Below are 13,676 nucleotides of genomic sequence, written 5' to 3'. Positions count from 1 at the left end.
ATGTGTATTATTTTTCCTTCAGTACAATGTTGTGCAGGGACCTCCTATCGTGACCTAATTTGCAACACGGCTTCCGTTTAAGAAGACAGACGGGGAATGGGAGAGAGGGGTCTATATGACATGGCATTCACACAATCAGCTCCACATTTTATATATCTGTGTGGGAATTACTTAGATTTCATCGTCTAAATCGTCCCTCAAATTTTCTTTTGAACACTATCGACAAGCACAGACGCAGGCTATGTAACAGCAACCAAATTAATGAATGAAACAGACTGCAAAATGAGGAATAGAAAATTATTTAATTCGATCTCTAGAACTGTACAATGTACTCAATAACTCTTTAATTTCAGCAGCAATGCTGACTTGAAGTCTTTTCACTTTTCTTGGACTCGCTAAAAACCTCACCACGTAAACAAAAGGGAACATAGTAGAATTTGTGCCCTTATTCTCAATAAAATAAACAGCAACTACACTTCTCTGCTCCGGAAATTTATCATTTTGCGTGTTTTGCCTGCAAGAAAAGTGACAGACAGGATCATCAGTACATTACAACCTAGAAGGAAACACTAAGTCTTGAGCACTGCCACATACAGACAACTCTTGTAACGAAATAATGAACGAAATGAGGAGCGCAATGGTTGATTTTTGTAAGGACGAACCACCCACAAAAAAAATATTCCCTAAGTTAGCAAACGGCGCTGATCAAATCGTTAAAACTCTTTCCCTGCTTGAGAGAGGAGTTGGAGATTCAACCATAACAACTTTGTCCATTGACAATTTTAATTTTCAAAACAAAGCAGACAAGCGTGTGCTTTCTGATCTGTTGCTGGGCGGTACTAAATTTTCTCGCGCTAGTTACATGCAATCAAAGACAATACAGAGCCAAGCCAACAGTTTGGACGTTTTCGTGGAATCTCCGGGCGTTTCTTACAGGGGGGGGGGGGGGGGGGGAGGCAAAGAAGAGGGGGAAACTTTAGGACACAAAGAAATGTCCGGTTATTTGGGGATGCTCAGTATCGGTCCGGGAATATTCATTAACACTAGATGTCATCCTCGCGTAGGGCGGAAATCTTTGTGTCTCCGTCTGTCATAATCATTCCCGTGAGCCCAATCACTCTACATTTTTTTCGAGAGCGAGAAAAGAAAGAAAAGAGAAGTTTTGTTTCAGGACTCGAACACCATTCACAACTCACTGCCCGTGCGAGAACATCGTCCATTATTAAAAATACAGATACTGTGTAACACTATTTTGACCAATCACGTCAAACGTTTTACATTTTACACATATACCCAAGTCAAGACAGTGCAAGATGCAGAATAACCACTATCAATCACACGCACACATCAACAAGAACAAAATCAAATCCACCTGCATGGTCGCCGGCATGATCACGTCTTACGTTTTCTGTCCTTCTTACCGTCCCTTTCATTATGCGACGACGAGCTGGAAGATCTTCGTTTCCGACGATGCTTCTTGTCCTTCTGCGAAGATTCCCGACTATGTTTCGACGATTTATGCCTACTAGAAGTTCTGCTTTCTGTGTCGCTGTCTGCCGAATCGCTCTCGCTCTTCCTTTTCTTTCTACTGCTGCTGTGTTTCCTCGGCGATCTACTTCGTGACCGACTTTTCTTTCCGTGATGTCGCCGATGTCTTCTTCGGTGCTTCGGAGACGAGCTTTCACTCCTGTCTCGCCGCCGATGCTTTTTCCGACGACTCTTTTCGTGAACCGAAACAGAGCTCTCACTATCGCTGTTTGAAGACGAAGGGCTCCGATGCCGTCTCTCCTTCTTGGAGTGCTTCTCGACGGATTCGCGATATTTTTTCTTTCTATCTTCCTCTTCCTCACTCTCGGAAGCGGACTCGCGTTGGCGGCGTGTTCCTCTTCCAGGATGGCTGCGTGAGCGGCTTCTTCGCATTTTTCCATCGTCTGCCACGTCGGCGCTTTGATGCTTTCTGTTATCTTCACTCGCGTAAGGTTTTTCGCCTCCTGATTCTTCATTAGATGAGCTCTCACTGTCCGAACCGTAACCTCCCAGCCCTAAGAAGTCAATTCAAGATTTATTTTTATTGCACGTTTCACAACGAGCGGTACATTCTTCTTCACGGCGACAGCCATTAACTATGTTTATTACATGGCTTGCTGCATGAGCGTGCAAAATGAACAAAATCCTACGCTGTGAATGGCTACCCGAGCAGACAAGATGGCATTATCTTGCCCGCTCGGGATTATGCGATGAAAAATTTCCCCGAAGCCGAAGCCTTAAACTTAATCCTTTTTAAACAATAATTAAATGAATGCGCGCGCTCTGATTGGTCAATCAGTTATGGTTTATTGTGCAAGTAAACTCATAGAAATTTCGCGTGTCTTCTGAATTATTATATAAAAGCAATAGACCACAAGTTTTTATGGTTTAGAGGCATGATAAACCACTTGGGATGTTGGAAGAACACTCGAAGAATTCATAAATCACTCGCCTGCGGCTCGTGATTTACGAATTCTTCTTGTGTCCTTCCAACATCCCGCGTGGTTTATCAGCCTATAAACCATAAAAACTTGTGGCCTCTTGCTTAAATTGACCATGCTTGTTCGGTAAAGATGGCTCGATATTCGCCTCGTTCTGTTTTTGTTTGTTTGTTTGTTTGTTTTTTTGCGTGCTTATGGACCTCGACTCTGTCTCGACCCATAAACGGGCAAAAAATAAATCTTGGTCAATATCCAGCCATCTTTACCTCACGCCTGGTCAATAACCTATATGTACCCTAGGAAGCACTTCAGAAGAGTTAGGGCGGAGTCTTACGAACTCGTCTGAAGATTTCATTTAAACGAAATCACTCGCAAAAACACGAAAGAGTGATAGACATCTGCTTTGGACTTGTCATTTTCTCCACTATAGCAAGCAACCTCAAAGAACTACAAATCATAATCTCAATGTGAAGCACGCTGAATCATTAACAAAACGCTCGCCATCAAAATGTTGACCTTTCTGATAATTGTCGTCCAGGGGAAACAACTACACTCGCAATTTCTTGGCACGTGCATACTTGGGAAAATATGAGAATGAGACGCATGACTGACCAACCGACTGAGACTCTGACGGACTGACTCTGTGTGACCAACTGTTTAAACTTCATATTTATAACAAATTCATATTTATAACAAAACAACTGATTACAAGAGGGCCTCAATATCAGAAAGGATACTTTTATTCCTGAAGTACAAGTCAATATCGTTGTTGGTTCTGGTCTTACTCAAAGACTCATTGCCTTACAACTTCATTTTTTCTTAAGTACAGGGCAAGTCTCCTTAACAGTCATGTCTAGAAGCATCACACAAAATCCAGATAACTGTTAAGAAGCCTTTACATATACTTTAGTACAAACTACATACCTAAATAGCCTCCCTTTCCACGGAGAGCATCCAAACCTCCAGAATGCTGCAGTTGTCGAGCAGGACCTATAAAAATGTTTAGAAAACAGAATGCGGTCATGATAGAATAACTACAGAGACTTGCAAAGCAATACTGAGAAGCATAAGTGGATCAATACCTCGGAGTGCCTCATTATAAGTCTCTTGAGCAATTTTTTTCACCTCTTCATTAGTTACCGTTAAAAGAACTTCAGTCAGCAGTTTGCGGATATTCACCACCTGAAATCATACAGAAACAGTTAGTATTAAGTTTAAATGAATGTAAGCTGGCTGTAAGTAAAATTTGAAAGTCACTTGTCTAGATGGTGGAAACTACTTTATCCAGGGGAAAATATTAAATGTTCCAGTTGATAACTGCTTGCAAAAAGCTCTGGGAAGATGGGACACTTTGGCCTAATGTAGGCAGACAAAGCAGAGGTAACAATATCAATGAGAACAACTGTACACTTAATCTCAAAATGAAAACATAACAAACCAGCTCAAAAACATTCCTGCAACATTCTTTAACTTTAGGATAACTTGGATGCAGAGGAAATGACAGAAATTTAAGTAGACAAACATGTACATGAACAGGTGTACATGTATATGCTAGTTTACCTAAATGGGACAAAATGCTGTCGAGGGGAAGCAGGATGTAAGGGGTGTCAATGCAGAGCAGGGTTGTTCCCATACAGAAATCAGGATCGTCAGTAACAGCAACTAAGTGGTTTATTAAACTTCTCGGATTATAGCACTCAGCAGCATGAAGATTCACTACATGTCTAGAGCTAATAGGTCTGTATGGTTTTACTTTGAAAACTGTGACACCTCTATCATTTGCCATTATGTTTTGCTCACATTTCTTATCTTGCAACATGTATAAACTCAATCAGCCTACATGTATAACTTTTACCAGGGATTTCTGTCATTCTAATTCAATGACTCAGTGATGAACATGCTGAATATATACCACATAATGTAACACAGCATAAATTATTACAAGCATCTTGTGTAATTAGCCAGTCAGAGACGAATTTTAACCATACTTATTGTCAAGTGACCAATTAGATGTGGTCCCTGAATTCTGGAAGAACAGTCAGGTACTGGAGCACCATTAGCGAAGGCACTTCACAAACCTCACTATTTCTGTGTGAAGGAAAATAGAAAACCTCTGCATGCAGGCTATAATTGTACAGTTAATTTACTAAACTTACTAGTTCCTGTTGCTTCTCCTCTTCTGTCTTTTCCTCCTCTTCCTCATCTGATGACTGTGCCCTCTTGCGTCGTGGGGAGACTTCCTTGGAATGTCGGTGTTTGGGAGTAGGGACTTTGCTGTGGCTATCATGGTCACTTTCTTCTGCCAATGATTGGTGGTCAGCTTTCTCATTGTCACTCCCCTTTATATAACATTGAGACATGTCAGTCAATGAGTTTCAAATTAAATTTTACACCATGCTCAGGGCTCTCATTAATTTTATAGTCACTTGTAGCTGTGATCTTCACACCCATAACAAACTTGTTAATCTTAGGTGAATTGTATCAACTATAGTCCAGTTCACCTGTAACATCAAGGGCTCATCAAACATACTCAGGCATAGCAGGTGTACAGGTAATGGCCCTTATTTGACAGCCCTGATGCCATAGAAAATGCAGTCAATCAAGAAACAGGAAAGCCATTGTATACTCGAAGGTATCACACCCAACCTTCCTATTGTGCGCTGTGATATTCATGCAGAAATTCAGAGGGTTACTTTCAAGTATTGCCTCAGCCATGTCAGAGCCAAATTACTTCCTTGGCTTTAATTTTGATGTCAAAAATGCACCAGGAAATGAAGATTTGAATATTCAAAATTAAGCATGCACATAAAATTATGTCGCATTGCTTATGTTGGCCACTGTATTTCAATGCCGTGGCATAAAATAGTAAAGGCTCAGGTGTGTACCAAGAAATTATAATTGACTCGTGGGATATTCCTTATCATTAAAGAAACACAGTCACGGTTTGCGCATATTGAAAAGTTTAGCCTCAATTTTTCAAATTCGTTGTTTGTAATCCATGTTAATCTTCTCCATCCTTAGCCATCCTTGTTCCTTTATGGTTTGTCATTATGTCTTTGGTGTTTTTCTATCTTATTAAACTGTTATTTTCAGGTTTCCTATCATTAAAAGGTAATTTTGTATGTGGCCAAAATAACGCAAAATACTGTGACTGAGTTCCTTGAAAAACTGGATCATTGGATAATGTAATTCAAAGGTTTTCATTGGTTTAGGTATCATAGGTTATGAGCCATTATACCATGCTCTACAAGTATGGAAAGCATATACATGATTTCTTGGGGCGTTTTATATTTACTTTACATTAGTTTTTTTGGGTTACCTGTACTTTTAATAAAACAATATTTCACTTGCTCTTGTTGGATATATGATTATAGCCAACTCGGCACTATGTGCCTCACTGGCTAACAACCATCTCCTTTCCAATGCATGCTTGTGGAATAATTGGTAAGTACCAGCGTGAGATGAAATTCAAAAACTCCGCTTGCCCTTCGGGCAAGCTGTAATTTTATCTTACTAGCCCAAGTCTCTGAGGAGCTAGCCCAAAATTATTTTATTTATAAGGATAGTTAAATCAATTTAATGTGCAAAAATAATGTTAATTACTAATACGGAACTAAGATGAACTAATTCTCTTTGATTTCCCTTTTGAATTAAACTTTATACAATAAAACACTTAGAACCCTTAATGTGTGGTTTTAGAAAATATCCATACCCCCCATGGAAGGTTCATTTCCAGTTTGACCCCAACCCCCAGGATTTTCTGTTCAAGGGGGCTTCACAGTACTCCCCCCATCCCCTGGAGTTTCCATGATTTTTATACTTGGGTCTCCCTATCCCTTGGAAATTTCATATCCATAAATAACAAGACTAAAGTCATTTGTTTTAATCTCCTAGGTACTGTAATGAAATTTAGCTGCAGCTATTCATGCTTATATTGTAGACGAAGATGCAAGGTGGCATATTTTTTCACAAACAATTGTAAACCTTGATTTGGTCACATGCCTTACGCTATTTTATCGTACATTATTTGTGGAGATATTTACTAGGTCAGGATTAAAGCTACTGGGTCATGAAAGAGTAAGGGTCTGCGATTTAATTTTCCAAAAAATGACCGTGGAAAATTCTAGACGTAAATTCATGTCATGTTAACAATGAGTTTAAACTAACAACTGACCTAGAAGCGCTTCACTCCCAAATGGCACAGCACCTGACTTTTTCTTCATTCAAAGAAGTTTTCATACGAGAATCTAAGAAAGTACTGAAAATTTAAGCTCTTTTAAAAAACCCAGTCGAAGTTTTAATTTATGCATAGTCAAAACAACATATCAAATTACTTCACACACGTAGTTTATAGTGGGAAAGTAAAGCCGTCACGCAACATGTTTTTTTTTAAACAGCTGTTTGCCAAATATCGTTGAAATATTTCTTTCAGAAAAGGAATACATCAATGATTACAGTCATACACTTTGTCTTATTAAATTTTTGTAGTTTGTAAATGATAGTATTTTATGCCTTAATGTTTTTAATTTGTCACACATTTCATGTACATGAAACACAATTTGTTCAGTCATACTATAAATTACCAAATGAAATCTTGGCTACCCCTCCAGCACTCCTTGCTATTAACAGTTACACATGCTTCAAGACATATGTTTACTTGAGCAAACTATTAACTACACGGATAATAATGAAAATAATTTTGTGATAACCTTGTTACAGCAAGTTTTTGTCTTGCACCGTTGCTGTGTTGTCGGGACATGTAATCGGGAAAAACATTGACTTCAATCGCTTAAATTTTACATTTTACTCTATCTTAGAAAAAACATTTCTATTGTTTTACTTTCTCTCACGAACTGTCTGTCAAACACAATGTGTGAAGTTTGGCATTAGGAAAAAAGAAAACAAAAAAAACAAGCAACAGTGTTTCACTTGTGTCCACTTCATCGTGTTGGGCAACCTGTGACAAGACAGAGCTAGCCCGACTGATTGTTTCACTAGTCCTGGGCTATCAGACAGCCTTTTCGTAGTGCCCTGAGTATACCACAAGAAAGCATTGTATACTGCTAGCATGTGCATGGCCTCTTTGAGAAAGCAAATAATAAACAGAACTTTCTGTACAGTACAGCACAGCATGCACTGTATTGGTTCTCAAAAGTTCCCCAAGAAGCTTCACAGTATAATCACAACACTTACATGTTCCTAGTGGGATATTTTGTGCTTTACAGATAAATGCTGTTTTCTGATTTTGTTTAGATGCATGCCATGAGGTAGGAGCTTATGTAAATCTAAGTAATACTCTACATGTATGTACACTGTATGTTACTGCTGACTACTTCTGCTTTTAAATATGATAGTAGAGATTTCAATTAGGAGATACAGTCACACTATCCCAACACACATCTTTGCATTCCCAATAATCAATTGTTCCTGTACTGTTTAGATCATTTAGCTAAGAATTCATCTACGTCAGGTCTTGCAACCGTAAAGACATTTCTTTTGCATTAAAATTATCAACTGTAGTCTTTTTTGAAAATGAAAGTTTAGCACTAAGATTTACATGTACCTCATCAGAATCGTTGCTCTTTGGTGTTCCCACAGGAGAGTCAACTTTTCCATGATCATAACCAGCTATGCTAGATGACCCAGATGTTGATAAATTCACATTGGGTTTCTTTGAATCATCTTCCTCTTCTTGATCCTGTTTCTTTTGCTTTTTCTTTTCCAGTTTTTCAAGGCCTTCTCTTATCCACATGGGTAAAGCTTTTTTCTTAACATCTAAAGAAAGATGAAAATCAAGCACTGAGTTGGATCCACAGACTGGGACTGGGACTGGGACAATCATGCATTAATGTATCAAGTGAACAACACATTTCCTCTGGTATCTTAATGTTGATCTGTAATGTATGTGGTGTCATGCATGCTATCATGCATGACTACATGTAGTTGTCTACAAACAGGATACCCACTAAGACGTACCAATATTAGGGCAGCATTGCCTGTACAATGCATACTTGTAACCCAATTTTTCTTCCAGTGCCTCTTTTCTTACAATACACATGTGTATGTACTTTGTCGATGAAACTTCAATTTGCATAAATCTGAGTTGTATTATAACTGCTCTAGACACTGCACCAACCTTGTACATGTAACTTTGTTGAAGTTTTGCAAATGTTTCAAAGCTTGGGTTCCTGACATTGTAACTGGAACCTAAACCAAGTGATCACCAAGAACACTTACCACTAAGTCCGCTTAAATCAGGCAGAGATTCAACTGGAGGATGGCTTTTAGGTTTGGGATGTTCAGGTGCAAACCTAGCGTGATGCCGTTCCATTTCATAAGGATGCTGATGATAATAATGACTATCATACTGAGGTTGATAATCATAAACCTGAGCACCTGGAAGAAGAGGGCCTTGATGGCCATAATCAACACTCTGCCCATGCCCATAGTCAATAGGCTGGGGAGCAACATGGCTGAATTGCTGTGGAGGGGGCCTATTGAAGCCATGGTTATGATCAAAGGTTTGCATCCCAGGAAGCACAGGAGCTGCGGGCTGGTGGTTGTAATCTTGTGTGATAGCAGGCTTCCTTTCTTCTTGATGTTCAAAATGGCTTCTGTTATTTTCTCCTTCAGTCTCAGTGCCATTGCTTTCTCCAGCTTCGTCATCCATAGCCACTGTTTCAATGTTATCAGCTGTTTGGTTGCCTTCTGCATGATGCACATCAGCCCACCCTGGTGGTGGTGGTTCTGGCTCCTCCTCAGGAGGGAGGGGTGGTGCTTCAGCCTCTTGATGAAACTGCTGATTGTCGACAGTTACTGAAGGTTGTTGCTGAGCTGGTTGAAAACCACCATATCCAGGTTGTTGATGTACTTGATAGTGGTCCATCTGTGGCCGTGCCTGCGGCTGTGGCTGCTGCTGGTAGTACTGAGCCATCTGTTCCTGTGCCATTCTTTGCTGAGCCCATAATGCTGCCTTTGCTGCCCAGTCTTGACTTGCATCTGGAATTTAAAAAGATGTTTTCTCTGTCATCTTAAAGTAAACCATTTTTTTGTTTTACAATTCCTTGCACATTTATCAGACATGAGCCATTCCCTACAAGAGGAGATACAGTTCTGTTCAGTGGAATGATCCCAAATGTACATGAAAGCATGTGGGAAAAATTTGACTCTGTTATTTTCCTGATTGTCCAAAAATTGTTTGGAATCTCTATTAAATTGTCAATCAAACTGATATCCACACAATTTGCTGAAACTTCTGTGAGGAAAGTCATGTTCATCTGCACAGTCAAAAAGGTTGAAACAATGTATGCACAAAACATGATTATAAGTTATTTACACTGTAATGCTTTACATTTTGTGGGGGAGTTAGTTGCACTGTGTCTTAAAAACCAAAGTGTTAGAGAAGCAGGGCTCAAAATAATTTTCAGATGGTGGCCGGTCACGTTGACTTGAGAAAGAAGTTTTGGTGCGATAACATCATGTTTCTGATTGGTCAAAATATTAAAAAAGCCTAACGACGGCCTATAAACCCCCAAAAATTTCATTCATTTGTTCTAGTTGCTACTAGACTGTCCAAAAGGCGGTTTAATGCACAGCGAAGCTAAACAATTAACCAAAGATAACCTTGGCAGGCCTGAGTAACTCAATGAAGAGGCATGTATTCAGTATAATTCTTTTTTGCTGCCATTTTCTCAGCCACTGTTATGATACATATGACATGTATGTGATGCTTTGATGATTTTGTGATTGGCACTGTGCCTTATTTGGGAACTAAAAGAAAGCAATATTGATCCTGCCTTGCTACTGACTAATGGTATGTAGTCTTCACTGACTCCCAAAATAAGGTGTCAGAATTGGTACTGAAAGTGGATCCCTCACTTTAGAAATGTCCCTAAAAGATGGACATCAATACGAAGAAACTTTGACAGCAAAATTTAAACAGATATGTTGGATACCAAAAGGAAGTGAAGCTGTGGCCACTAGTTGCCAGTGTAAATTTCTACCAGAGGTGAACATACATGTAACTGTATTTTTACAGAGACAGAATCCAAGATCTACAGTTGATGATTTGACTGTTTAATTAAGGTGGTATGTGAATGTACGAGACTGGTCAGCATGATCGACAAGTAAAGATTTTGGCTAGTCAAGTCACCATTTCTGGCCAGACATCATCCATTAATCAGCTGTTACTTTGAGCCACGAGGGCTTCCTATTTGATATTTGCTACACATCTACACTGTCAAACAAATTCAATCCAATCTGAACACGGATAACCTTTAGTGCTCACAAGTAAAATTACTCTTGTTTGTTAGCAAATGCAGACTCACTGTTACACTTTAAATAACTGCAGAATACCTTTTAAATGTGTTCAACAAAGTTTAAAATATTTCTACTGAAGTTTTTCATCAAGCTTTAGTTACATGTATGAAAGTAAGCAATTGATAACTGTTCGTGGAAATGGCAAAGGTCTCGCACACATTTATCGCCATGAAATACTAGCAGAGTTGTGGTATACCTTGATTTAAATTGTAAACGGTCTTTATTGTACATGCCTGAACATGAGGTCACAGTGTGCAGAATTCACAACATTATGCAGATTCTCCTGATGAAACCACCAACAATCAATGTAGGATTTTACGTAGTTGTTACAACAAATAAAGATCAGACATTTCTGATAATGCTTTCATCAATGGACACTGCATTTGAGAATTCCACTGAAAATTGTTTTCAAGGAATACTGCAGTTACTTAAAGACCTCGACTCTACAGCAAATAATCCCAACACATACCTGCAGGTTGAGTTTGATACTGGTAATTGTAAGACATTTGCCACCATTGCTGGGCATTTGCAGAAGGCTGCTGGTGTCCGCCTGCCCACATCCTCAAAGCTAGAAGGGCCTAGCTAGTTATGGAAGCATTCAAAATCATGTCTGACGTTGACAACCCCCAACAACTTTCAACACATACAAGCTTACAAACAGTTACATTTAATGTATATTATAACATTCAGAGCATTTATAAGCCTAAATGTGAAATATCAATACCTCAGAATGTAAGTTATGTACAAATAGTGTAAGAGTTGCAGAAGTAAGGTTATAAACCAGTGTTACGATTGCACAATTTCATATTCACTTGAAAGCAAATACCAGTTCTAATCTAGAGGTAGTGTTCACATATACAACCGTAAAAATTCAATAAATTGGTAGTTAAAATCGATGAATGCAGCTGGAACATTTGTTTTCCGCGAAACAGTCGCCATTTGCCGCCAAAAGCTACAAGTACAGACATCTTTATACTAAAGCAAGCACTCGCGAAAACAAAACCAAATTTCTTTTGTCGCTGATCTAGATTTCGAGATTATTACATGTTTAAGCTTCCGAATATGCCTATATTTATTGCAAATAATGGTCTTAAAGCGAGCAAGCAAGCTTAAGTCCATAGTCCATCGAATCGAAGTTTCAAACACCTCGACCTCCATTGTGAAGACATGGCGTGATCCCAGATCGCCTAACAAAGCAATCGTTCCTACCTGTGTATTAACAGATCCAACAAAAAATAAGTCCGTCACCTTTTCCTTCTCGAGAATAGCTGATGAAAGTCAGATCTGCGTTATAAAACAGTCGAGAGTAGAGGGTATTTCACATCACAACAACTAGCTACCCGCATGCAAGATGAAATGTAGCCTGGAGGGGGCTCAATTCATTGGCTTGTTTAAAAGTGAAGCATTATGGGCAAGATCAGCACCCTCGTCCCCAGGGTCTTCTCCAGTTTTGAAAATGGCGGGCAGACCGAGCTCACTCCAGCTCACTCACAGAAACAGTAAGCAACAAAATAACGCAAAATAAAGACTGATGAGATTTTATCGTTAATGGAAATGATCTTAAACAGACATCAGAACACATTTACCTATTTCGTTCATTGATTCCGTCTTTACGAAGGTTCGTTTTGTCAGCCACAAAGGGTAGAAGTCTAAGACTCACGATCCAGATGTTAATAACATTGGTTGATTTCAGTGGCTGATCTACCGAGAAAGGGCCGACACTCCTCAGGTTAACTATGGATTATTTTAATTTGCTAGGAGGAAACCAAATCCTTTCATTTTAATATAGAGGCAAAAGTTAAATGAGGCAAAACGAATACATGTACGAAAATATATAATTTCGCACTCAATGTACTTGCTTTTAGTGCCACTTGCGTTTCACTAACTCAGTTACTGACTCCCATTCATTCAGTCACGCGCAATCCGTGTAGTCACGCGCGTGTTGACTCATTCACGATCACGCGGCGTGTACATCGCGCCGATGGGTAAAGAAACGTGGCTCTTTCTCGAGTATTCCCTCTTCTTCCTTGAACCAAACAATCGATTTCATATGTCTTATGGAAGTAACGCACCTGAATAACTGTATTTGTCGCATTTAGCGCGAAAAATAGAAACGTGCGAGGACTTTTCTGCTTCGCAAGTACCACGTGATTTACCATTTGGGAGTTTTTAACGGAACGGGAACGGGTACGTCGCTAAACAAAGAGCTTTACTAGTTTTACTTTGCTATTTTAATTCTTGGTAAATTTCTTTGCCGTCCCTTGCAAAACAACAACGTGAAATGACCAAATTCTGCGTTGTCTGAAGAACGTAACCCGCGACGGCTCATTTGTCAAAATTTTTATCGAATTTATTGCTCTGTCAGTTTCGAGGCAGTTTCGACAACGAGATACAAATTTAATGTCTTAAGAGTATCGCGAAATTCGTAGGTAAAATATAAATTTAATTTTTAATCAACGTTTTCCTCGTGGTTACTTAAATTATTATTCATATTCCCTAATGATGACGCGACGGATGAACATTTTGGTCTCGCGCCCGAGGCAACAGGACCTTATGAGCAAAGGGAAAGACAATAGTTAACGTTAATGGACTTATTTCATAAAAATGGCATCCTTGAACGTTCTTGTTCTTTCGATAGTTGCTAAAACTTGTATTTGAGTCCAGCGAGTCCTCATGTCTACGAAATAGTGACAAGGAACCTACAAAGGGATTGAGGAATCATCAACTATGAAAAACATTCAAAGGTGAGTAACAATTACATGAATTTAGCTGGCTTTCCAGTCAAGTCGGCATTTTAAATTCGTACGTTGTTCCAGAGTCTTCCACAAGAGCAAGGTGACTGAATTGCGGTCAAGATCTAAATAACTTGTAAACTGTCGACTGAACGAT

At 39.2% G+C, this 13,676-nt stretch overlaps 1 protein-coding gene across 4 annotated transcripts; it reads right to left on the bottom strand.

The window, feature by feature from the left end:
* Positions 1-283: 283 nt before the first annotated feature.
* LOC110063434 (uncharacterized) lies at positions 284-12,153 on the bottom strand. 4 transcript variants are annotated; one of them, XM_089282588.1, is made up of 9 exons: positions 11,997-12,153; positions 11,257-11,369; positions 8,706-9,467; positions 8,032-8,243; positions 4,625-4,807; positions 3,551-3,650; positions 3,393-3,458; positions 1,422-2,042; positions 284-514 (listed from the first exon to the last, which is right to left on the bottom strand). In XM_089282588.1, the coding sequence occupies exons 2-9, from the start codon at positions 11,345-11,347 to the stop codon at positions 471-473; spliced, it is 2,079 nt and encodes a 692-aa protein (XP_089138714.1). In that variant the 5' UTR covers positions 11,348-11,369; positions 11,997-12,153; the 3' UTR covers positions 284-470. The 4 variants fall into 4 exon arrangements, with proteins under 4 accessions (XP_089138714.1, XP_089138715.1, XP_089138716.1 ...); XM_089282589.1 differs by having other exon boundaries at positions 11,257-11,365; XM_089282590.1 differs by having other exon boundaries at positions 1,373-2,042; positions 11,257-12,153.
* Positions 12,154-13,676: the final 1,523 nt, after the last annotated feature.

Source organism: Orbicella faveolata, unplaced genomic scaffold (assembly GCF_042242905.1).
Source record: "Orbicella faveolata isolate gen_17 unplaced genomic scaffold, um_ofav_v1 contig_12, whole genome shotgun sequence".
NCBI lineage: Eukaryota > Metazoa > Cnidaria > Anthozoa > Scleractinia > Merulinidae > Orbicella > Orbicella faveolata.
Note: the sequence above shows the minus strand (reverse complement) of the source record. Positions and strands in the feature narration are given on the sequence as shown.

What these genes read in the sequence shown, in the direction of transcription:
- LOC110063434 (XM_089282587.1), bottom strand. Translation starts at nt 11,347, where the DNA reads ATGTGGGCAGGCGGACACCAGCAGCCTTCTGCAAATGCCCAGCAATGG. An exon ending in AGGAGAAGCAACAGGAACTA is followed by an intron (nt 3,651 to 4,624) that starts GTAAGTTTAGTA and finishes GTATGATTTCAG; the next exon opens with GTGGTGAATATCCGCAAACT. An exon ending in TTATAATGAGGCACTCCGAG is followed by an intron (nt 3,459 to 3,550) that starts GTATTGATCCAC and finishes ACATTTTTATAG; the next exon opens with GTCCTGCTCGACAACTGCAG.